Source organism: Styela clava, chromosome 7, assembly GCF_964204865.1.
Source record: "Styela clava chromosome 7, kaStyClav1.hap1.2, whole genome shotgun sequence".
Taxonomy (NCBI): Eukaryota; Metazoa; Chordata; class Ascidiacea; order Stolidobranchia; family Styelidae; genus Styela; species Styela clava.
In genome coordinates, this window is record NC_135256.1 from 1,830,792 (window position 1) to 1,854,486 (window position 23,695).

The 23,695-nt window shown below is 37.1% G+C and overlaps 2 protein-coding genes across 4 annotated transcripts; one reads left to right on the top strand and one right to left on the bottom strand.

Annotated features, from left to right (window-relative positions):
* The first annotated feature begins 1,483 nt into the window (after positions 1-1,483).
* Positions 1,484-8,204, top strand: LOC120328419 (uncharacterized). 3 transcript variants are annotated; one of them, XR_013477399.1, is made up of 4 exons: positions 1,484-2,411; positions 3,240-3,433; positions 5,293-5,389; positions 5,863-8,204. XR_013477399.1 is itself a non-coding variant. In XM_078114781.1 (4 exons), exons 1-4 carry the CDS (start codon positions 1,910-1,912, stop codon positions 6,460-6,462), a joined length of 1,389 nt encoding a protein of 462 aa, XP_077970907.1. In that variant the 5' UTR covers positions 1,484-1,909; the 3' UTR covers positions 6,463-8,204. The 3 variants fall into 3 exon arrangements, 2 of the variants coding, with proteins under 2 accessions (XP_077970907.1, XP_039250830.2); XM_078114781.1 differs by having other exon boundaries at positions 3,240-3,429; XM_039394896.2 differs by lacking the exon at positions 5,293-5,389 and having other exon boundaries at positions 3,240-3,429.
* A 4,926-nt stretch (positions 8,205-13,130) lies between these two features.
* On the bottom strand, positions 13,131-23,695 carry LOC120328772 (growth hormone-regulated TBC protein 1-like). Its single transcript, XM_078114544.1, has 9 exons — positions 23,536-23,695; positions 22,736-22,896; positions 22,390-22,436; positions 21,327-21,408; positions 20,475-20,647; positions 19,611-19,774; positions 19,149-19,257; positions 16,818-17,003; positions 13,131-15,839 (listed from the first exon to the last, which is right to left on the bottom strand). Exons 1-9 carry the CDS (start codon positions 23,589-23,591, stop codon positions 15,717-15,719), a joined length of 1,101 nt encoding a protein of 366 aa, XP_077970670.1. The 5' UTR covers positions 23,592-23,695; the 3' UTR covers positions 13,131-15,716.

Consider the following 23,695-nt stretch of genomic DNA (forward strand, 5'->3'; position numbering starts at 1 on the left):
TAATGTATAATAGGCGAATAAAATTAGTTCTCTCCTTATTGGTACGCATACTTCTGAAGCGCCAAAAATAGCAGGAATGTAAATAGTGTTCCAAGTTATCTGAAATTGAATAATTAAGCTAAAGTATTCATAACTGATTGAAGGCGAAATAAGATTGATTTATATGATGTATTTTGGAAATAGTTCTCATACACCAAACATTTATAGAGGTTTAAAATGATATTTTGGAATGAAAATTAGGCAAAAGGTATTCCAAACAGGCCAATATTTATTTATGAATCGTCTGACCTAGGGGTGGGCAACCCCTGGAATGCGAGCCCATTTATTTGGCACGCGAGCGAGGCCTTGGAAACGAGATCATTCTCTTTCAGATAAAAAGTTGCAAGACTCTAAATTATCTAATGAAACTAGGTGTTCGTTTTTTCATTATCGTTTGTTCCCAATCCGTCATTTATGTATTGAACAATTTTTGTCCTTCCATGACATATGGCTACAAAAAAATATATTATGACGTAACAAATGAGAGGTCGCGAGAAGAGCGCAGCAATCATTCGGCTACATTCTTACGTAATATAGTTCGTCTGTGCCTTCATTTTTCTTCATTTCTGCTTGATTTATGAAGTTGTACAGCTAATGATGGTTAGAGTTACTTGCTTACCTACGTTTATAAAATAATTTCTTAAATTAAATTAATATAAGCAATTAGGGAAGGGAATACAAGAGAGAAGTGCAGGAAACGAACTACTGCGTGATTGGGGTGCCGTTCCCGAAAATTTTTCGTGTCATAAAAACTTCGCAACTGCATTACTCTTCACGTTTTCATCCACATATTATGCTTCTGAATCTCTGTTCTCAGTTATGAACTTCAGTCATAATATGAAATATCAGCCCGGCAAATAGATTTTATTACTTTCCTATCCCTGGGGAGAGGAAAGCCGATAAGACGGCTTAACCATATGGAGAACCACGGCCTCTCGTCCGGTTACCAGTCCAGGTCGGGTATGGGATTAGTTAGCCAGTTATTGTCTTCAGAAGCATGGACTTGGTGGTGGAGGAAGCCGTAACCGACCAGCGGTTACGTGAACCACCCTACGGCGGCGAGGCGTCCAGCAATCTTCCCGCACATGATCATCCCCGCATGGGATTCGAAACTGTGAACTCACGAAGGGTAATCAGCGGTGGCAAACGTATTCCTAACGCTTACTTGGCACGATGCGCCACACCGCCGAGCCAGACAATTTAATATTATATAGCCAATATAATATTTTGGTGTTGTGTGTTATACAAAGGCGGATGGAAGCAGTCCAGCCCTTGGCTCAGTCTCTATTCCATCTCTTTCTGCAGCGAATTGAACAGAAATATATATTTACATGAATATTACATTATTAAGATTACTCTTATTTTGTTTTGGTTGACGAAAAAATAAATTAAATTTCTCTCTAATTGATATGTTATTGTAATTTGATCTGCAGTATCTTACGGCTTGATAAGAATGTCCTGACAACCTAAGCTTATTCTGCTCCAGCCCTGGCTTTACAATTGTTGCATATTATTATTATTTCACCAATATGATTTCATCGATGTGATTATTTGAATGCTATTGTTTAGAAATACTTCTCATTTCTTCAAGCTTCAAGTTTGTTTCTGAGCCAGATTGGGCCGCGGACCCCTGTTTCATAATTTTATTTTTGACGGACCCCTTTCTGTGCCGTATCATTTCCTGTACCTAGCAACGAGGAAGAATAATGTTTTATTTACACAACAAACGACATCAATGCGATGGATTAGGTTGCTTTTCACTGCACAATTTATCTATTTTCGGAGCAATTTGTGACAAGCAAACTCGGAAGGTCCGGCTCTGCGGCAAATCTCGACCTGTATTATGTCAACAAACTGGTGAGAGAGGAAAATGCTGCATCACACATGTAGGTTTTTTTTATTGCCCGTTCTGGCACAAATAGATTATCGTCCGCAAGTTTCACCAAAAAGGTTTATTCAAACCCATAGCTACGCGGAACCCAGTTTGGAAAACTCTGCATTATGGTATAGGGAAGGAATGACGTGTTATTGGGTTGACACATGTTTGATTGAGCATAACTGCGAATACGGTGCCGTAGTTTTTGAGCGCGGTGGCCGTAATAAGAGTTTCAATAGCGTTTGCTTTTGCATCTTCCATCGCAAAGACGAGGTCGTTGACAAACTGTATCGAAGATTAAATATTTGCGAGTTCGTGCCTCGCACTGTTGTCTGCGTAGAGTGCAAACATGGATTTTGGTCGCACCTGTATTTACGACCTATGTTGTCGATTGCAGTCTTCTTTTCTTCAGTCGTAAAGTCTGGACAGTCGTCCTCACTTGTCACAAAATTTTATGGATTTTGTAGTGCTCATCGAATATCTTCTTGGCGTAAAGGTAAGCGGTAGGTAGCTTATAGTGTCGAAATTAAGATACAAGAAATTAAAATCTTGTATCTTCTTAAATGCAGAAAAGTTCCACTTATTCACAATTTTTTCGTTACATATTTATTGAGAAAGTGAGCTGATGCTTGGTGGTTTTAGAATAGAATTTTCATATTTAGACAAAATAAGTTTTACATGTTTATCCTGTAGGAAAGGAAAGCCGTTAGGACGGCTTAATCATATGACGAACCGTGGGCCTCACGTCCGATTACCAGTTTACTCTTCCTTTGTTTGAATCCTGTAGGGCAGGGGTCAGCAACCTTTTGACGCTCGCGGGCCAATTGAAGGTTGCATTGACGGGCCGCACATAATTAAATTATAAGCTAATTAAACAAGTAATTTTGAATTATATACTCATTAGGTTATAATATAATTTAGTCCACACGTGTCTCACAGCAAATTTTGTTACGTAAAGAATATAATCGTCAAAACAGCTGTTTTGTTACTATAATTCAGTGACGCGTCGTGGGCCGGAATATATTACTCCGCGGGCCGGATCCAGACCGCGGGCCGTAGGTTGCCGACCCCTGCTGTAGGGTTTAATTATGTGCGAGAGGATGGCTGGACTCCTTGCCACCGTAGGGTGTCCCTGAAAACTGGCTGACTAATCCTATAACCGACATGGACTGGTAACCGGGCATGAGACTGTAGTTCGCCATATGATTAAGCATTCTATAAGTATGTAAATCCTATCCAACTACAAGAAGACCACCTCGCCTATGTTTATCCCCTAGTCACATCTTTTTGCTTTATTAACATTTGTTTTTCTTTCTTTTCACAGTTTTATTAACTGTTATCCACAAGACTTTGATAATGAATTTAGTCCAAGCACAGGAAGCAGTGGAAGAGTTGTTGGAATGTACAATCTGTATAAATCCTTACGAGGCATCTGGTCCCAGGACACCAAAGATGCTTCCTTGCCAACATGTATTTTGCTTGGATTGTATTAAAAAGATTGCCGATGGGGGAAAGTAGGTATTAAAGTAATATTTTCATGATTTATGGGTGTGAATGGCTTCAGCTATTATGCGATAATATAGGGCAGTGGTTCCCAGAGTTGATTGGCTGGGGGCCAATATTAGAAGTGGGAGGATATTCGCGGGTCGGAAGCGATGTTCACAGGTGCACAGCCAGGTTTTTCAAAAGTTGGAGGGGGAGGTTTCAAAATCGAAAATTCCCATTGTCGTCTGTAACAGTCACCGCGATTACGCGCTCGTTAAAAGAGCCGCCTTAAGGCGTATACTTTTTTTTCTATTGCATGAAATATTCAATCTATAATAACTACGAAATTCTAAAGCGTCCTCATATAATAATTAAGTGTGTCCAACGTAACTTACGGTTGCGTCTTCTCATATCAAAATAAAAACGTTACTTTCCCAAAATACCACGGCGATCTCTGGGCTTACAAATATGTGATAAACTGATAACGTATCGTCGTTAAAAAAATCTCAATTTTATTTACAATTTTATTTCATACAATGAAAATACAAGTAAAGTACATCAGTGAATCAAAAATATATATTCATCGCTCGAAATCCACGCGGAAAAGTCGCCGCCATTACGCCACTTGTTGAAAGGGCCTTCTTTTTTATCGAATAATGAATTTTCTGTTGTGCAAAGTAATTTATCCATGACCGATACGGGTAAATTGAAAATGACTTTCTCTATTAATTTAATGGTCTTTAATTTAACTTGAGGTTGCGTTGACAAAATAAAAGCATCACCATTCTGATATAGCCTACCACGGCAATACCCGGACGTAAAAATAAAAATGTTTATCTTATATATATATCATCACAACCCGGGAGAAAGTCGCGTTCTCAACCTTGTATAATGTTAACAATAAAATCCTCGACGACAATTTAAGACATGGATAAAAAGGTAAATCTCGCTCACAAATGACCGTTATTCGATTTTAGTGACATATGTTTCTAAACGCCGGCAAAACATGCTTAGCCGTAGGCACACGAAATTTTGCCATTCTCAGTGCGTAGAAAAGCATTTTTAGACTGTCGCGGGCCTCAACAAAATTTATTATTGTTTACGGTTTTATTTTCAGTATTTTATATTGCCGCTTTTCAATCAAAAAATTTGCACCACGGATTCATTCCTTCATTTGTCTTTAGAAAGTTTAGAACCTCGCCGTCGATGAACGTTTAATACCTCTAGTCAGATTCACAATTATGTGCGGGTACAAAAATATATAAAATTATCATCCTTATCGTGGCATAAATTTGAAAAATTTGCAATTTAGAGAGAATAAACACCAATGTAAATTGGTATGTAAAACGTCACGCTGATAAAAACAATCGACGAATTTAGCAAAATACAATTGCATGCGTTATTGGCGACTTATTCAGTTTTCGAAAAAATTCACAAAGGGGGCGGTTTCGACCCCAAATCAATCAATCATCCCCCTGGCTGCGCTACTGGGTGTCCATCTGAAAACTCTTAGTTTAGGACAGCTGTCTCCAACTCCCATGATTGTGCCCTTTTTGAATATCTTCAATAGAATTCCAGTTATTTTATATGCTATGTTTAATATTGAAAAACCAGCGAATAAAAGTCAAAGAAAGGAATGCATTACAGTCAAATACAAAAAAAATCACAATTAATTTGACAAAAATTGATGTATTTGAGGGGAATGGTGTTCATTATTAATGACATTTGATAAGGACAGCTGTGTGACCACTCGAAAGGGGGTCAGGGCCCCAGTTTGAGAAGCCTTGGTTTAGAATTTCAAACTTGAAATTTATTGAGATACTAAACATATACCCAAATTTTTACTCTTTCTTAATGTTAAAGCAAAGTCATGTTACAGCTTTTTTTCTCAGTTTAGTTTGTCCGATATGTCGAACAATCTTCTATAAGAGCATCGATGACATTCCTAACAGTTTGCTACTCATTCAACTCTTGGGAAGAAAATGCGAGGTTAGATATTTCTGTATGGGATTGTCTAGAACAGTGATTCCTCACTGAACTGGTAAAGTTAATTAAATTGAATAAAACGGAAATATGCTGTTTCGAAAAATAAAATTTGCGTCAATATAGTTTTTGCAAGTCAAAAACATATCTTAGCTGTTGGTGCTACACTTATTCCGCTCCATTTATGGTATTAGTTAGTTATTTGTTTTCGGAAACATGGACTTTATGGTGGAGAAAGCCGTAACTGACCAGCGGTTACGTGAACCACCCTACAACGGCGGGGAGTTCAGCAATCCTTCCACACATAACCATCCCCGCGTGGGATTCGAACCTGCGAATTCACGCAGGCTAATCAGAATTGCTTTGGCGAGCGTATCTTATCAACTGGTGGCAAGTTGGGTGGATATGCCATCGTATCAACTTTCCTCTCCACGTATAAAATATGAAACTCGCATTACACCATTGTTATTTTCTCACAGTCATATGCTAGCAATCAGGCAAGAAGAAGAGTGCCAGCACAGAGGTCAACTGAAGTAGTAAACCCAGCGAATAACCCCCAGTCTCGGGTTACTACACAGCATGCAATTCCAGTCCAAAACAGAAATCACTCAAACCAAGTCGCTGCTTTTATTATTAAATATTTTCTTATATTTGTGAAAGTACTATGTTTTATAATTACAGTTTATTTTATATATTTTTTACTAAATAAATATTATTTTTTAAAAAATCAAAAATTAAATCTAGAAAAACAAACCATCGATAAAAAATATAGTCCAACTTTTCTGGAGTTCATTCTGTCCCAAATCTGCTGTTGGTTTTTGGGGAGATTTAATTTATTTGATTATTTTTATCTTTTCATACTGGAGTTAATCTGCATCCCGTACAATTTAATGATGTTGTTGATCAAATGTGTGACAATTTTGTTCAAATTTTGCATTATGCTTTGTGAGGTGTTTATGTCTATACTTGCCGACTTCGTTCTTTTGGCTTTCGGGTTAGCTTTAATCAGATTGATGATCGGAGATGTTTTGTGCACTTACTGGCATTCTGACTGTGTCTTTGATTGCGGAGATATTTAAAAAGATAACTAGTGTTATCCTATGCATGCTTTCAACTATTTAAAAAAGAGGCTCCGGTAGTATATGAATCAAGATGACGCACAACCTGAACCCTAACCTGGTACACATACTATATTCAGGTTGTGCACCAGCTTGGTGCACATACTTTGGGAGCACCTTCAAAAATGGAAATAATCTCACTTTGCATAGATAGTACAGCTCATTTGTGTCAGTTACTGGCCTGTTCGCTGCTGTTCATTTCCTTTGGTGTGTTTGTTGCATATTCATTTTCGTTTCAATTATTGGACACGTAGTGGACATAACGATCGTTTCAATATTATGTTGTTGTTGTTGTTCTTTGACACGTTTTTAAAAAGTCGCTTTTCTCTTCGAATACTGGACCAATTGCTTTGAAATTTTCAGTGGTTAAAGATAAAAATTTTCTCCAGAAGGCTATTACTTTTTTTTTTCGCTATGACGTCATCAAAATTATGTGACCGTACGTGTCCATATATTTGAGCATAGCTCTCTTGTCTTTTTGACCATGAATCCTAAACTATGTAGTTAATCAAAGAAAAGTCAGAATATGTCTTCTTTCATTTATGCGAGGTGTAGTTCTTATAAAAATTAATTTCCCCGATGTTATTCTTATGATATTTCTAAATCAGGCACGCTTGACTAAATTTTGTAAAAATGGGCACGAAGTGAAATTGTTGTTGGCAAGAAATCCCCTTTCTCTTGAACATATCAAATTTAAATTTACAAATGCAATTAAAATTTCTCAGTGGATGTAATTAAAATTACGAGTATCAGTAAGATGGAAGTAGTCAGCTAGTCACCATAGGTCTATTGCTCTTATTTATTCAAAGTCTTATGGAACCCTAATATATCATCCTGAATTTTGCTGCCTCTTTTATAAACTCTTTCCATGTGCATTCATTGTTTGTCGCTCTGCTGCATTGTGTAAAGCAAATTAGAAATTACCGTACCTTATTCTTTCCTAATTATGTGTGACATTGTATGTTCTACCGTATGTGTATATGTGACTGTGTTACTTCTTTAAATGATCACTGTTTAATCATTCACTGTGTTTCTTTTAAACATTGATTTAGCCGGGGCGAATCGTGCTAAGCGTTAGGAATACGCTTGCCTTCGCACCCCTAATTACCCTACGTGGGTTGGCAGGTTGAATCCAATGCGGGGCTGATTATTGCTAAACAGACTCCTCATTGTCGTACGGTGGTTCACGTACCTGCTGGTCGGTTTGGCTTCCTCCACCATCAAATTAATGCATCTCTAAACAAGTAACTAACTAATCCCATACCCGACCTGGACTGGTAACCGAACGAAAGGCCGTGGTCCATAGGACTAAGCCGTCTTATCGACTTTCCTTTCCCCTGGATAAATGTAAACCTTATCTTGTCATATATCATCTCGTTTTTTATTAGACGCCCCAGCCCTTACTACATCTCTTCCCACAAGTAAATATTAGTGCAGTGGTTCCCAGCCTAGATATATTCATATGATAGAAAAAATTGTTTCGAGAAAGGTCATGAGGACTCACTCGGGCGCTCTGGAAGTATTCGTACCAAGATTACGTACAACCTGAACAACCCTAACCTGGTACACATACAAATTCAGGTTGTGCGCCATCTTTATACGAATAATTCGGGAGCACTCTTACTTGGAAGTGAAAAAGACTCGACCGAAATTATGAGCAATCGCTAAAATGACAATAGCTACTGACTGAAGCTACACCAGATTCGTGGCCAGATTTGGATCACGTATTCACTTCTTTATTTATCTTAGCATCTCGTCACACATGATTATGTGATAACTCGTATCTATGTGATAACTCGTATCTCACAAGTGCCATCCGTCCATGGTTGTTTGGGAACAATAAAGTAATTATGGTCGTCCTCGCGACACAAAGCCTATGTTAAGAAAAATTTGTGAATTAGAATGTAAAATGCTGTTTACGGCCTAAATAAGACATCACGCTGACATCAACAATTGACGGTTTTCACGAATTGCAATCCCACGTGTATCGGTAATAGTCGTTCACTGTGATGCACACACAAATGTGGCAACTTCAAATATGATAATCACAGCGTTGCAATTCCATATTCACAGCTCCGAGAACGCTGATCTAATTAAACTGACCTGATGGGGACGTTATGGGGGATGCTAAGATATTTTATGGCCCGAATTGAATAATAAGCCGACTCTGAAAAATTGAAAATTACCACACTCGCCCAATATAATTAGGGTCTAGAAAAGCGACTTAATCGCCGGGAAATACGATAATACATTTCAAACCACTAAGCCATTCATGTACAAGCGGCCACTGATACATAGGTCCTAGGGGAATGCTATTTTTGAAGGACTAGCATCACACAATTTATTACACTATGAATAAGGAGGTATAGGGTTATGCCAGAGATCTTTCGTTGTACGGAAACGATGGGCCCCATCAAATCCTCCAATTTAAATATTTTTTCCAATTTTAGATTAAATCATGAATTGTCCGCCCAGACCAAAAAATGGTTATGGGGTCCATGTGCAACGGTACGACTTAACCGGAATACCGGTAGGTGCTCGCCACTGATACAGTCTAGTAATACTGTAATAATTAGTTCAGAAGATCCAATGTGCTGCAAAGACACACAAATAGGTTCGAAGTTCACGATGCAAACGGAGAGACTTTATTAAAATAGTGTAAAATCCACGCTTAAAGCAGATAATATAAGAGCGACAATATACGGTCCTTACTCAGCGACAGCAAAAGCAAAAAAGAAAGACACTGCGAATTCGAAGCAGTTCACATACGCAGTGGTGGTTGGAGTCGAGTAACTGAATACAACTATTGGGCGAATTAGGGCTCAGACTCCACACACCAATGCATATGCAATACCCAGACAAGAAATATAAATAAAATAATAAACAATAAAAAATAGTACAACTCCAGTCCCGCCACACATGCTAAAAATGTTGTAGAACTCATGGTAAGAGGTGTGATGGCGGGTTGTGTGGATATGCCATCTTAGGATAGGATTTACATATTTATCCCGGGGAGAAGAAAGCCGATAAGACGGCTCAACCATATAGCGAACCACGGCCTCTCTTTCGGTTACCAGTCCTTGTCGGGTGTGGTATTAGTTAGTTATTTGGTTTCGGAAACATGGACTTTATGGTGGAGAAAGCCGTAACTGACCAGCGGTTACGTGAACCACCCTACGACGGCGGGGAGTTCAGCAATCCTTCCACACATAACCATCCCCGCATGGGATTCGAACCTGCGAATTCACGCAGGCTAATCAGAATTGCTTTAGCGAGCGTATCTTATCAACTGGTGGCAAGTTGTGTGTATATGCCATCGTATCAACTTTTCTCTCCACGTATAAAATATGAAACTCGCATTACACCATTGTTATTTTCTCACAGTCATATGCTAGCAATCAGGCAAGAAGAAGAGTGCCAGCACAGAGGTCAACTGTAGTAGCAAACCCAGCGAATAACCCCCAGTCTCGGGTTACTACACAGCATGCAATTCCAGTCCAAAACAGAAATCACTCAAACCAAGTCTCTGCTTTTATTATTAAATATTTTCTTATATTTGTGAAAGTACTATGTTTTATAATTACAGTTTATTTTATATATTTTTCACTAAATAAATATTATTTTTTAAAAAATCAAAAATTAAATCTAGAAAAACAAACCATCAATATAAAATATAGTCCAACTTTTCTGGAGTTCATTCTGACCAATATCTGCTATTGGTTTTTTGAAAGATTTAATTTATTTGATTATTTTTATCTTTTCATACTGAAGTTAATCTGCATCCCATACAATTTAATGATGTTGTTGATCAAATGTGTGGCAATTTTGTTCAAATTCTGCATTATGCTTTGTGAGGTGTTTATGTCTCTACTTACCGACTTCGTTCTTTTGGCTTTCGGGTTAGCTTTAATCAGATTGATGATTGGGGATGTTTTGTGCACTTACTGGCATTCTGACTATGTCTTTGATTGCGGGGATATTTAAAAGGATAACTAGTGTTATCCTATGCATGCTTTCAACTATTTAAAAAAGGGGCTCCGGTAGTATATGAACCAAGATGACGCACAACCTGAACCCTAACCTGGTACACATACTATGTTCAGGTTGTGCACCAGCTTGGTGCACATACTTTGGGAGCACCTTCAAAAATGGAAATAATCTCACTTTGCATAGATAGTACAGCTCATTTGTGTCAGTTACTGGACTCTTCGCTGCTGTTCATTTCCTTTGGTGTGTTTGTTGCATATTCATTTTCGTTTCAATTATTGGACACGTAGTGGACATAACGATCGTTTCAATATTATGTTGTTGTTGTTGTTCTTTGACACGTTTTTAAAAAGTCGCTTTTCTCTTCGAATACTGGACCAATTGCTTTGAAATTTTCAGTGGTTAAAGATAAAAATAAAGAAGGCTATTACTTTTTTTTTTCGCTATGACGTCATCAAAATTATGTGACCGTACGTGTCCATATATTTGAGCATAGCTCTCTTGTCTTCTTGACCATGATACCTAGACTATGTAGTTAATCAAAGAGAGGTCAGAATGTGTTCTTCTTTCATTTATGCGAGGTGTAGTGCTTATAAAAATTAATTTCCCCGATGTTATATTCTTATGATATTTCTAAATCAGGCACGCTTGACTAAATTTGGTAAAAATGGGCACGAAGTGAAATTGTTGTTGGCAAGAAATCCCCTTTCTCTTGAACATATCAAATTTAAATTTAAAAATGCAATTAAAATTTCTCAGTGGATGTAATTAAAATTACGAGTATCAGTAAGATGGAAGTAGTCAGCTAGTCACCATAGGTCTATTGCTCTTATTTATTCAAAGTCTTATGGAACCCTAATATATCATCCTGAATTTTGCTGCCTATTTTAAAAGAAAAATTATCTTTGGTAAACTCTTTCCATGTGCATTCATTGTTTGTCGCTCTGCTGCATTGTGTAAAGCAAATTAGAAATTACCGTACCTTATTCTTTCCTAATTATGTGTGACATTGTATGTTCTACCGTATGTGTATATGTGACTGTGTTACTTTTTTAAATGATCACTGTTTAATCATTCACTGTGTTCCTTTTAACTTTTGCCAACATTGATTCAGCGTTAGGAATACGCTTGCCATCGCTGATTACCCTGCAAGGGTTCGCAGGTTGAATCCAATGCGGGGTTGATTATTGCTAAACGGACTCCTCATTGTCGTACGTTGGTTCACGTAACTGCTGGTCGGTTTGGCTTCCTCCGCCATCAATTCATGCATCTCTAAACAAGTTACTCATCTCAAAACAAGTAACTAACTAATCCCATACCCGACCTAGACTGGTAACCGAACGAAAGGCCGTGGTCCATAGGACTAAGCCGTCTTATCGACTTTCCTTTCCCCTGGATAAATGTAAATCTTATCTTGTCACATATCATCTCGTTTTTTATTAGACGCCCCAGCCCTTACTACATCTTATCCCACAAGTAAATATCAGTGCAGTGGTTCCCAGCTCAAATATATTCATATGATAGAAAAAATTGTTTCGAGAAAGGTCATGAGGACTCACTCGGGCGCTCTGGAAGTATTCGTACCAAGACTACGTACAACCTGAACAACCCTAACCTGGTACATATACAAGTTCATGTTGTGCGCCATCTTTATACGAATAATTCGGGAGCACTCTTACTTGAAAGTGAAAATGACTCTTCCTCTCTGACCGAAATTATGAGCAATCGCTAAAATGACAATAGCTACTGACTGAAGCTACACCAGATTCGTGGTACATCACATGCCAGTAAATGATGCCATATTACTTTTTATGATTCATTTGTATTTGTAACTTTTTTTTGAAATCTTATGCAGTCTTATTTTTACTTGCTTTTAATTATAATATAATTGCAATATATTAATATGAGAGCACCAGGCATTAGTTTGATAGTAGTGGGAGCAGGGTTAAGGTCAAAAATAAATTCGAGATGGACATGAAATAACATCGATGAATAGGAAATATTGTTGGCGATTTCAATCCTGTGAGAAAAAATTATGTGCTAGAGGATTGCTGGACTCTTCGCCGTTGTAAGTTAGTACATGTCCTCCACCATCCAGCCTATGTTTCTGAAAACAAATAACTGACTTATCTCAAATCGACGACATAGACTGGTAATCGGACAAGAAGAGTCCGTGGTTGCCAATATTGTTAAGCCGTCTTATTGCCTTCCTTCTCTCTCTCCGGGATAATAATCTTTATTTTGAACTCCACCATGATTGCTCGATCGCCATCCGCCCCGGGCAGGAGTTATTATTCTGACAGTATTCAAAACTCAGTGACAAGTCTATTTACTTCTGAGTAAGTTTGTGGAACCCAGCTTGAAGAAAATTTCCATAAAGAAGGTGTTGATTTGGTTGTACACCTCTTGGACTAGTAAAGTGGAAAATGCTAAATGCAACACACAAAACAAAATTATGTGGCCAATGGAGAAGTGAGAATTTTGAATGTTATGTAATTACAATCTCTTTGTGCTGCAAGGTTATATACCTGGGTCTAATTGGTTATTTATCCCTATAACATTACATACAATCAAAGCTGGACTGCTAAAGCCTAAAGTATGTTGAACTGGTTCAATCATTCAAAATAAACACAACAATAATATCCATCGTATTTGCCTCAATTTATTTTGGAATCGAAATGCAAAAAAATAACGGAAACCCAGCAGTGGATATTTAACAAAAAGTTCATTGCAAAAAATATTCAAAAGTCAGATAGATATTGCAAATTAACGAGTAAAAATAGTTGCAGCAAAAAATATAATATTTTTCATTAAAATACAGAATAAAAAGAATTTGACAAAAATCTGTTCGGTTGGACGAGAATTTTTTTTTCAATAGTTTGGTGAATATGGCTTCAAGTTTTGAATAGTCACCGGCTTAACAAGCACCAAAATTTTTGGGATAAATTTTTCAATTCAATTTTAACATTCACCCTTTTCTCGTCTTGCAAATCCCGAATCTTGTTAATAGTTCAACAGTTTGTTCACGTAGCACCACAAAGTTATATTGCACACAACCACAAAGGAATTGAACTTTTTGTAAGGTGTTTATAAAATCTCTTCATAATAAAATTATCAATTGATTAACATGCCCAGAGACTTTATAGACAATATTCTAAAAATACAGGTGATTATAAAATAAAATAAATTAAGATTTAAGAAACATGTTACAGAAATGAACCTATGTTGAAGAATTGGGTTTGAATTGAAATTATTTGAGGAAAAAAGATTTCTCAAGTCAGAAATTGAAAAAAAGCTTAAATAGTTGGGTTGGGGTTATGGAATATTACGTTTATTTTGGATATCTTTAAATGATTCAAAAATACAGCGATTATAAAATACAAAAAAAATTTTAAAGAAAGTGTTACAGAAATATAGGGGCTCCCGAAGTATGCGAACCAAGATGGCGGACATCGGAATGTAATATGTGTACTAGGTTAGGGTTAGGCCATAATTTTAGGTATAAATACTACGGGAGGCTCTTGGCTAGTCTTCGAACTGATAATAGGACTAAAATAAGGAAAATTGGAAAAAAATTATCGCCTAACCCTAACCTGTTACCCATGTTACGTTCCGATGTCCGCCATCTTGGTTCGCATACTTCGGGAGCACCAAAATATAGGTTATTTCCACGTTATAATCACAAACCATTTCAAAAATACAGCTGATTATATAAATGTGAAGAATCATGTTACAGAAATAAAGGTTTGATGTTATAAAGAAATATATGTTGAAGAAGATTGGTACGATGTAAAACCAAAATATTTGAAAAAAAAAAGATTTCTCAATTTAGAAATTGAAAAAGCTTAAACAGTCGAGTGGGGATCTGAAAGATTACATTCATTTTGGATATCAGTAAATATTTTAAAAATACAACAGATATAAAAAAAAAAATAATCAAATGTAGATACACGTTACAGAAATAAAGGTTTTATGTTATAAAGAGATATATGTTGAAGAAGTAGGTTTGTGCTCAAATTAAAATGTTTCAAGAAAAAAGATTCCTCAATTTACAAATTAAGAAAATGAGACAGCTGGAAGATTGGGAATATTGAATTCATTTTACCAAAGATATGCATACATACAAAGGTTCAAAGTTACTGGAGTTCAGTCAATTTGGCATAATAGTAGGTACAGACAATTCAGGGCGCTCCGAAGTATGTGTCCCAAGATGACGCACAACCTGAACCACAACCTAATACACATACTATGTTCAGGTTGTGCGCCATCTTGGTACACATACTTCCGGAGCACCTAATTTAAGATCATTTATTTTTTTTCTAAATTTGAAGTAATCACTCAATTCTAAATTACCCATCCCCAGGCTAAATAACATAAATTTTAGCAATATCACAAATATAGTTGAAAAAAATGGCAGAAATGATCACAACGCCATGTTTGATACCTACATAATTAAAAATCTAGAAAACCATTTCAAGATAAAAATGTTTACCCTAAACAATGTCCGTAGGATTGTCATGATTTGTATGCTGGACATGGCAGGAGGCGTTTGTCAAGTATTTTTCTACTACGTTTATTCACGCATTTCGCTTCAAAAAAAGATTGTATTGTGATGACATATAACAAGGAATATTTCCGGTTCTGCATTGCCTCTAAATCTATCACACTATTGGTGAGATGAGGTATTTCACCGAATAATAGTAACCCCTTACTGCTTGTACAGGGCCGCGTTCGGAGGGAAAAGCGCGAGTTATAAATCACCAAAATAGTCATGTTGGACATTGCTGGTCATGGAAAAAAAGGTTGTGAGTTCTTCGGAGAAGCCCTGGACCATGAAAGTTTGAGAGTCATTGGAATTGCTAGTAGGCTATGACAGGCAATCCATAAGTTTCCTTCGATTTATATATACCAGGCCGATCAGAACATGAGTAAAAGAATCAAAAATATCATTTTCAGTTTGGTGATGTGCGTTTATATTGATTACCACTGGATGTTCATCACCTTATACTGGTACTGATTAACAAACAGTATTCCTGTTCAATGTAATTATGGCATAGCTCGACATATAAATTCTAAAGACTTTGGGCTTTTTAATTTTCTAATATTTCTAATATTAATTTGAGCTTCAAGGCTTTTTGTGATTGAAATTTAAAATAGATTTTCATTATTTCACAGAATTGTAATTGAGCAAAAAGTAAAAAAAAAGCTTTTATAAAATATTCGAACGATTATTGCTTTTTGTTTCTCCTTGCTTCTACTTCTTTATCATCATTTTTCAATTTATTTTCGTGAATTTTTCTCAATTTCTTGATCTGAGACATACGAAGTGGAGTTTTTTCAACAAAGCAATCCTGAAAGATGGATAAATGAGTTTGGTATGGGACCAGTAAGACCTTTAACCAGTTTGGCATGCAACGGGTAAGGCGACCTCTGACCTTTCACTAAAGTTAGGCAAGCGACAGGTAAGATGACCTCTGACCTTTTACTAAAGTTTGTCATGCGACAGGTAAGGTGAACTCTAACCCACTATCAGAGTTTGGCATGCAACAGGTAAGACGACCTCTGACCTTTTAGCAGAGTTTGCCATGTGAAGAGTAAGGCGACCTCTGACCTTTTACCAGAGTTTACCATGCGACGGGCAAGGTGACCTCTGACCCCTTACCAGAGTTTGCCATGTGACACGTAAGATGACTGCTGACACCTGCCGGATGTGATGTAATTAAAGGGTAGGACCAAGAGATGGGAAGTATAGGACCGGTAAGATGACCGCTGTACCAGACGCATGGTTGTTCAACATTTTCGATTCAAACTAGGATATAGACAAGCCTCTTACGTCATTGTTAAAGGTTCTTGCAGAAATGGTGAGTTAAAATGCATAAATTTGTAAAGACTTTGTCATGCCGACTTTTATAACATTGTGTATTTTGCTACCTAGTTCTGCTAATATGACAGTGGCACTCAAGTACTGGTATAGGTTTTGTGATGCAAGATATTGGAATTTCTCGCACGTACCAGATTAACTGAACTAAAACAGGCACATATAACTCAGAATTGGCACTTCTCTGTGAGCCGCACAATTTTTTCTTGTGGGCCGCATTTGGCTCGCAGGTCGCAGTTTGCACATCCCTGCTGTACGGTATTACCTACTCGGAGTTCTCTACCCTGGAGAGTATAACTCTGAAACAAGATCCCGATTTGTGCCACATTTTAACTAACCCATAGTCAGAGTCAATTGTAAATTGATTCGAAACCAACGCTCTAGTTGGAATACAACAATGGCATCCTAATTTTGGCGTATTAAAAATATGTCACATACAGTAACCACCAACCTGCATGAAGGCATGGCATTCAAGTGCGGCATCATCTTTATTGAAGTCACGAAATGCTTCAATGATGCTAGGCATGTCATCAGCAAGCTTTACTTTATCTGCTCTGATACTAATGAGCTGCAATGCAACTCTAAATAATATTTTTGAACCTTCCGTGAATAAGCAATCCCAGATCCGAAGCACAGTCTGAAAATGAATGCATGTTTTCAACACAAAACTAAACAATTTTTACTTATCAATTTTAATCGGTAAGTATGTTGATAGGTATTTGTCTGTATGTCTGTTAGATGCACGCGATATCTCACGAAAGCGAGATTGGATCTGCTGCAGATTTTACATGTGCATTCATCATATCTCGGACCAGAAGCCTATTGATTTTGGATGAATTATGTCATATAATTAGCGAGTTAATAATTAATTAGTGATGGGACACAAGGTGTCACTATGGAGTAAGAGCGCTGTTTTGGGGGATCCCCTAACTTTCTATCGATAAGTCTTCGAACTCTGACCGATATTCTCGTCTTTTACATTATTCGTGAAATCAAGGATCTACAGCTGCATTTAAATATCCATACATTTAACAATATGCTGCTATTATTTATGAACATTCCTGATTAGGTATTGCTCATTTGCTTGCTCAATTTATTGCACTCTGGGTGAGATAACCCGGAATGTGTAACCCATGTTTTATTGATTATTTGATTTCAGAAATGACTTGACTGCAGATTCTAGAAATTTAAGTTTATACAAATTCTGGACATATTATTATTCTAAAATGAATAAAATATTTGAAATTGTTTTTATTAGAAATTTGAATCAGAGATGACAACAAAGTTAAGTCTGAAGCTTTAAGCGCTAGGCCATCGTAAAGCCTAACAATATATAAAGATTGGAACAGATATAAACAGGGTGTCCCAAAATTAATGAAACCAACAAAATTGGTAATTGAATTAAATGGTTTCATTTATTTTGGTTGAAACACCCTGTATATATATATTCATGCTAACTATACCAGTTGTAATAATACATAAACAATTATTGATTCCAACTTAATTATGAAAGGAATAGCCATTGGTTACCATACATTTAATCCCTAAGGAGATTAATAATAGAATAATCACTCAAGCGTAAAGACGGTTGCCTAGGGATTAAAATTAGTATTGGAGGAAATAGAAAGCTTGTCTTAACAGTGAAGCAATGACAAAACACAATAATGGCTCATTACATTGTTTGAATTCAAAGGCAATTCGGCACAGTGGCATGCTACTGATGCTAGTACATAAAAAGAATCGCAGGCTTGGCCAAATAAATCGACAATTACAAATATATTTCGAAGAAAAAAATTGTGATATATTCCAAATCAGGCCTTATTCAACAAGTACTTCTGCTCAGATATGTATACTCTGACTACAGCATCGGCCGGACATTGGCATACTAAAATCACAGTATCTTATGTCATATTTTTCATAATTGGATGTTTTTGATCTTCGTCGTTAAGGACCACAGGGCCATCTTTTGGCCTCGATTTTAAAGCTGCACCGATTTTAGCTTGTATTTTCTGCAGTGTCATATGTGCATTTTTCCAAAACTGAAATTGTCTCAAAACCGTTGAATGCAGCATAAGCTCACAATATGGCATAGCGCAGTACAAGGTGAGAGTTACCGGGATGGCGAAATAAATCTATTATTTTCAAATAATTAATTTTGGAATAATATTTTGAATGTCGGATATATTATGACTTAGGCCAGGGTGGTCCAAACCCAGGCCTGCGGGCCACATGTGGCCCGCCGCTCCATTATCTGTGGCCCACGCTGCATCTGGAGAGTAATCAAAATAACGTATTTTAAATTGCTTTTTGTAAAATAAACCAGAAAAATCGTTTGGCATATTGTTGTTATATCACTATCACCACTGTGACTGAATTGACTAGTATGATGGCTAGCTGAAGCAACTAGCGAAGTTGAATGATGTGATGGGCAGTTTAAATTGTTACCTGGATTTCTATCTTTTTGGTCGGGAATATATGCTAACAATATAGGCATGATAGAAAACTAAACATCGAATGCGGATTCCATTAGCCTGGGTTGGCAATACCTGATAACTATGTGTTTACACAATAGAAGTGCTTAATTCGTATTGCACTATTTACCTATTCTTGGTACTATTGTGGCCCGCGACCAATTCCAAAACATTTTTGTGGCCCGTGGAGCCCACAACCTTGGACCACCCCGAAGGATATCGGGTCAAATAATCAATAAGATGTTTAGCGAACTCTGACCCCAGACATTCATATCTTGGCTATATCGGTACAAGCTTATTAGTAAACCTACCTCAGTAGGCAAGATGTCAGCGTACAAACATATAAACCATTTAGATGAAATCAGAACCCAGTCGATCGATTCTCGCTCAAAACAAGATGATACTGCTGGGTTTCTTTCCCTGCAGAAGATGGATATTCGAAGTTTTTTAAAATTCATTTGAAAATAAATATAAAGACTGCTTTTTAGGTATTCAGAAGTACAGGAGTTCTGTACAGAAGTTCAGGATTTCAATAGTTCGATCTATCTAATTACACCCTTGGGCAGAACGAAAATCAGACTTCCACAGACAAATATAATTAAGAGAATAAGCAAATAAATATACATAGATAACATAGAATTTTGATATTTATCCCATGGTAGAGAAAACCCAACAAGATGGAATATGGTATATTTCTATATAAATGAACGCAGGGTAATCAAAAGTGCAGTCAGCGTATTCCTAATGCTGAAACAAATTCCACTATGACTTACTTCACGAGATCTCCTAATACTTCCATGTCAGTTCTTATTCCGACCAAAGAGTTTGTATAGTAATCAGGCGGAAGAATGTCTTCCAATAGCGTGACCATCAACCAGAATACGGATTCTTCATCATCTATTATCAATAGGAGTAATGCCGCAATGTAATTCATACCCTGGTGAACAATATTATTAGATTTTCAAAGGGTTCGCTTTAATATGTTATGTGTTTCATATCGCATAAATTTATGTGGATGAGATGAGATACCCTGTAATTAGGCTTTAAGATTGTGATATCGCATGTGAGCAGTATTCCCTCTAAGGTGTGCGCGTGTGAGCTTTCAGAGGCCGCGCGCACGCATAGACTTACTGCGCACAGACGTATTTCAATGTAATGTAACAATGTGCTCGGTTGGCAGGTTGAGAAAGTTTGTTGTTGGCCCACTTATTATTAGAGGGAACATTGCATGTGAGTATTGTAATAGTACAAAAACATGATGAAATACTCCAGACCAGGGGTTCTCAGCTGGGAGCTCATTGCCCCACTGGGGGGCCACCGAGCGGTGGGAGGGAGGCCACAATGCTATGTACAAAACTGATCTCACTTTTCCTTTTACAAGAAAATTCTCCGTTCTTTGCTTGATAAGGGTTTTCACTTTGAAGTTACATGAACCTAATGGGAATCGGCATCTATCAATAAAAATAACACTATAAATGCCACTGGAATGATAAACAGGGGTAAGCAGTGCTAAAAACCTTCGGAAGGGGGCCACAAGCCATAAAATATTGGGAATCACTGCTCCAGACTTTCCCTTTCAAGTATTGTGAAGCGAAAATTAGAATAACATGACAGTCACGTATATCATTCCACCATACCTGACAATATCCAATTTCCTTTTTATATCTTCCAACACCAGTCAAGACTCTGTCAAGCTCAGGTCGTTTTCCTTTCTTAGCAGTTTCTCCAGACCGATAGTGGACGTTATCTGGAAACGTGCGATCTATGTCCGTCTGTATGGCGTCTAGCAGACTCTCATCTGATGCTGAAGCTGGAAAAATAGTTGGTACAGTCGCTTAGAGAGGATGTTCGATAGTGGACAACTGCTCCCCATCGTCATTTGTATGACCCTCTCCGTATAGAGGACTATCAAGCTGCATGCGCATAGACCAGTTCTCAAAGTCTCGCGCCATACCTCAAAAATAAGTAGCTAACAATAAGATACAAATAAGAGACAATAAGGCGAAAGTGTGTTTATTCAAAAAACACGTTAAATATCCAAAATAAAGGAATGTAAATATCCAAAATAGGCCAAGATCAAATCTAACATAGATTTTTATTTTTAATTGGCTTCACTTCTCCTCAAAACAAGTTACGAGTCTCAAAAATTTCTCCCCTTGTTGGGTGCGCCTCACCATTTGAAAACACTGGCATAGACAGTAGGTTTGAATTTCAGAACGGTTATGAGTCGAGTATTGCCAACCGAGTGCAGTATGATACAAAGACATAAGTCGCCATAAATATACCTAACAAATATCAGACTAAATGAGAAAAAACATTGTCTGTAACTATAAAATGGGCTCTATCTCAAGAATATACCTAAATACACACTTGATACATATTGAATATTAGAGCAGAGACAGTCGCGCTGCTGACTAAATCAATCATGTCGGTCAAAACAATATACTGTATAAATAAACGGAACAGTAACTTCAATAATCTCAACCTACTTTGATAATCATTGACAAGCCTCCTATAAAGTCCTGTATTCTTATCCAAACGTTTCTGAGCTCCGCTGATATTCATCCATACCTGTGAAAAGGGGAAATAATGGGTAATTTACTTGTTTGTAGGATAGCACAGTGCTTCCTAACCAGTGGGTGACTACAGTTTTCGATAAGACCGGGAAAATGCCATTATCATTATCATTATGTAACAATTATGAAACGAGAATATCGATCAGAGACCGAAGACTTATCGACCGAAAGTTAGGGGATCCCCGAAAACAGCGCTCTTACTCCATAGTGACACCTTGTGCCTCATTACTAATTAATTAATAACTCGCTAATTATACAACATAATTCGCCCAAAATCAATAGGCTTCTGGTCCGAGATATGATGAATGAACATGCAAAATCTTGAGCAGATTCAATCTCGCTTTCGTGAGATATCGCGTGCATCTAACAGACAGACATACAGACAAATACCTATCAACATACTTACCGATTAAAATCGATAAGTAACAATGTAACAATTAGAATCATGCATCGTTATCAGACTTGGCCTGATAATATGCAAAATCAAGTTTCGCATTAAAAGTAAATTATGTGGGGAAACATCGTTTTTTTCTCTCAAACTATTGACATCTCATTGTGGGTCGCGCAGAAAAAAATGGCAATAAAAGTGAGCTTTGAACTGAGAAATGGCAATAAAAGTACCGAACTGAAAAAAGTCGGGAAACACTGGGTTAGCTCGAAATCTGTAAAATTTTCCATAATATCTATCGCTTTACCTCAGGATTAGTCTCTGTATAGGTAGCTACTGATTGTTGGCAGCACCGGAATTATAAATCTTTCCCGTTTGGCATTTCTTACCCCATTTAATAACCCCTGGGTGAGGTGGTGGATATGGGATTCGAACCCGAGATCTTCAACATGTACTGACAAAATAGTTTGTCCGATGAAGCCAGCTAATAAAGTTCTACCACCTCCAATATTTACATAACAGTGGCATCTTGCAGAGACCTTGTATTAGCTGAAGGTGTCAGACACGCCAAAAATAAAAATATCTCACCATTTTCCTGAACTGCATGGGAATTCCTTTTCGACAAAACCGTTTCACTGAAAAGACAAAAAGAACAAATTTAGAACAAGTAAAATTGTGGCACGCAAATGAAAATGAAGGTTGGTCCACCAGTCTGAAAAGTAGTGGAATGAAACAGCCAACAATAAACAGTACAATTTATAACAGTACAAACTGACTGATTCTAGAGAACACGCATCCTTCGATTTCTCACACGCACGGCTAAACCCATGGCAATCAACAACTAAAAAGGAATTATTTATTTGACCACCGAGACCTGTGATTGCATACAATATCTTTATTCATTCATGAGTACTTACTTGAAAAAAATTATTACCTCTGAAGTCTGTCTTTATTTTAGTTTTTGCCCCATCGTCAAGTAGCCAATTCCATCTCGCTGCTCGTTTAGCGAGGACTGTAGTGTACTCAGAGAAGAAGTTTTCGTACGATTTGTAATCAAAATCCTTGCCTCGAATGAAACCATATTCATCAATGTTACTGAAGCAAGAAAGAATTGCTCAATTAAATATATCTTAAAAGTTTGATCACGAGAACTTTAGACCAAAAGCACGAAGCCTCAAAAACCTGATATAAGAAAATGAGGAAAACTCACATTTGGATTTTTAAACTTCTGTAGCTTTTATCTAAATATTGCTTCAAACAATGGAATAGCTTAAAGAGCACCTATTTATTTATAATATTTTTTAATCTCTTTTTCAGAGTATAACATTTGCCATGTTGTCCTGAAAATACTATGGCCACAACACAATGTGACCTAAATTCAGTTCTTTGGAATGAGACGAGAAGTAAAAACGTCCTGATTGAATAGACAAAAAATATACAGCCATTCATTTCACACAGTGAAAGTGTATTTTTTATTGTCCCCTATATTTGGGTATTGCTCCTCTTTTTATTGTAACTCTTTAACTGAAAATCGAAATAAACTAAATTAAATCATTCTGTCATATGAATTACAGAATTAGCTAATTCCAAACCCGACATGAAGTGGTAACCAGATAAGAGACCATGGTTCGCCATATGATTGAGCCATCTTATTGTCTTTCATCTCCAGCAGGATAAATAATCCTATCCCGAAGAAAAACAAGCTTTGAAGTCTAAGAGAAATCGGATATTTACCTATATTTCCCCATTAACTCATCTTCTTCTTTTGAGACACGGCTGCTCGACGCCATTTCCAATTGTCAGTTTCCCTAAAATCCAACTGAAACTGAAAAATATTTCTTTAAATCCCCGACATCTCTAATAAGCAGTCGCTTGTGCAACTTTTTTTTTTTTT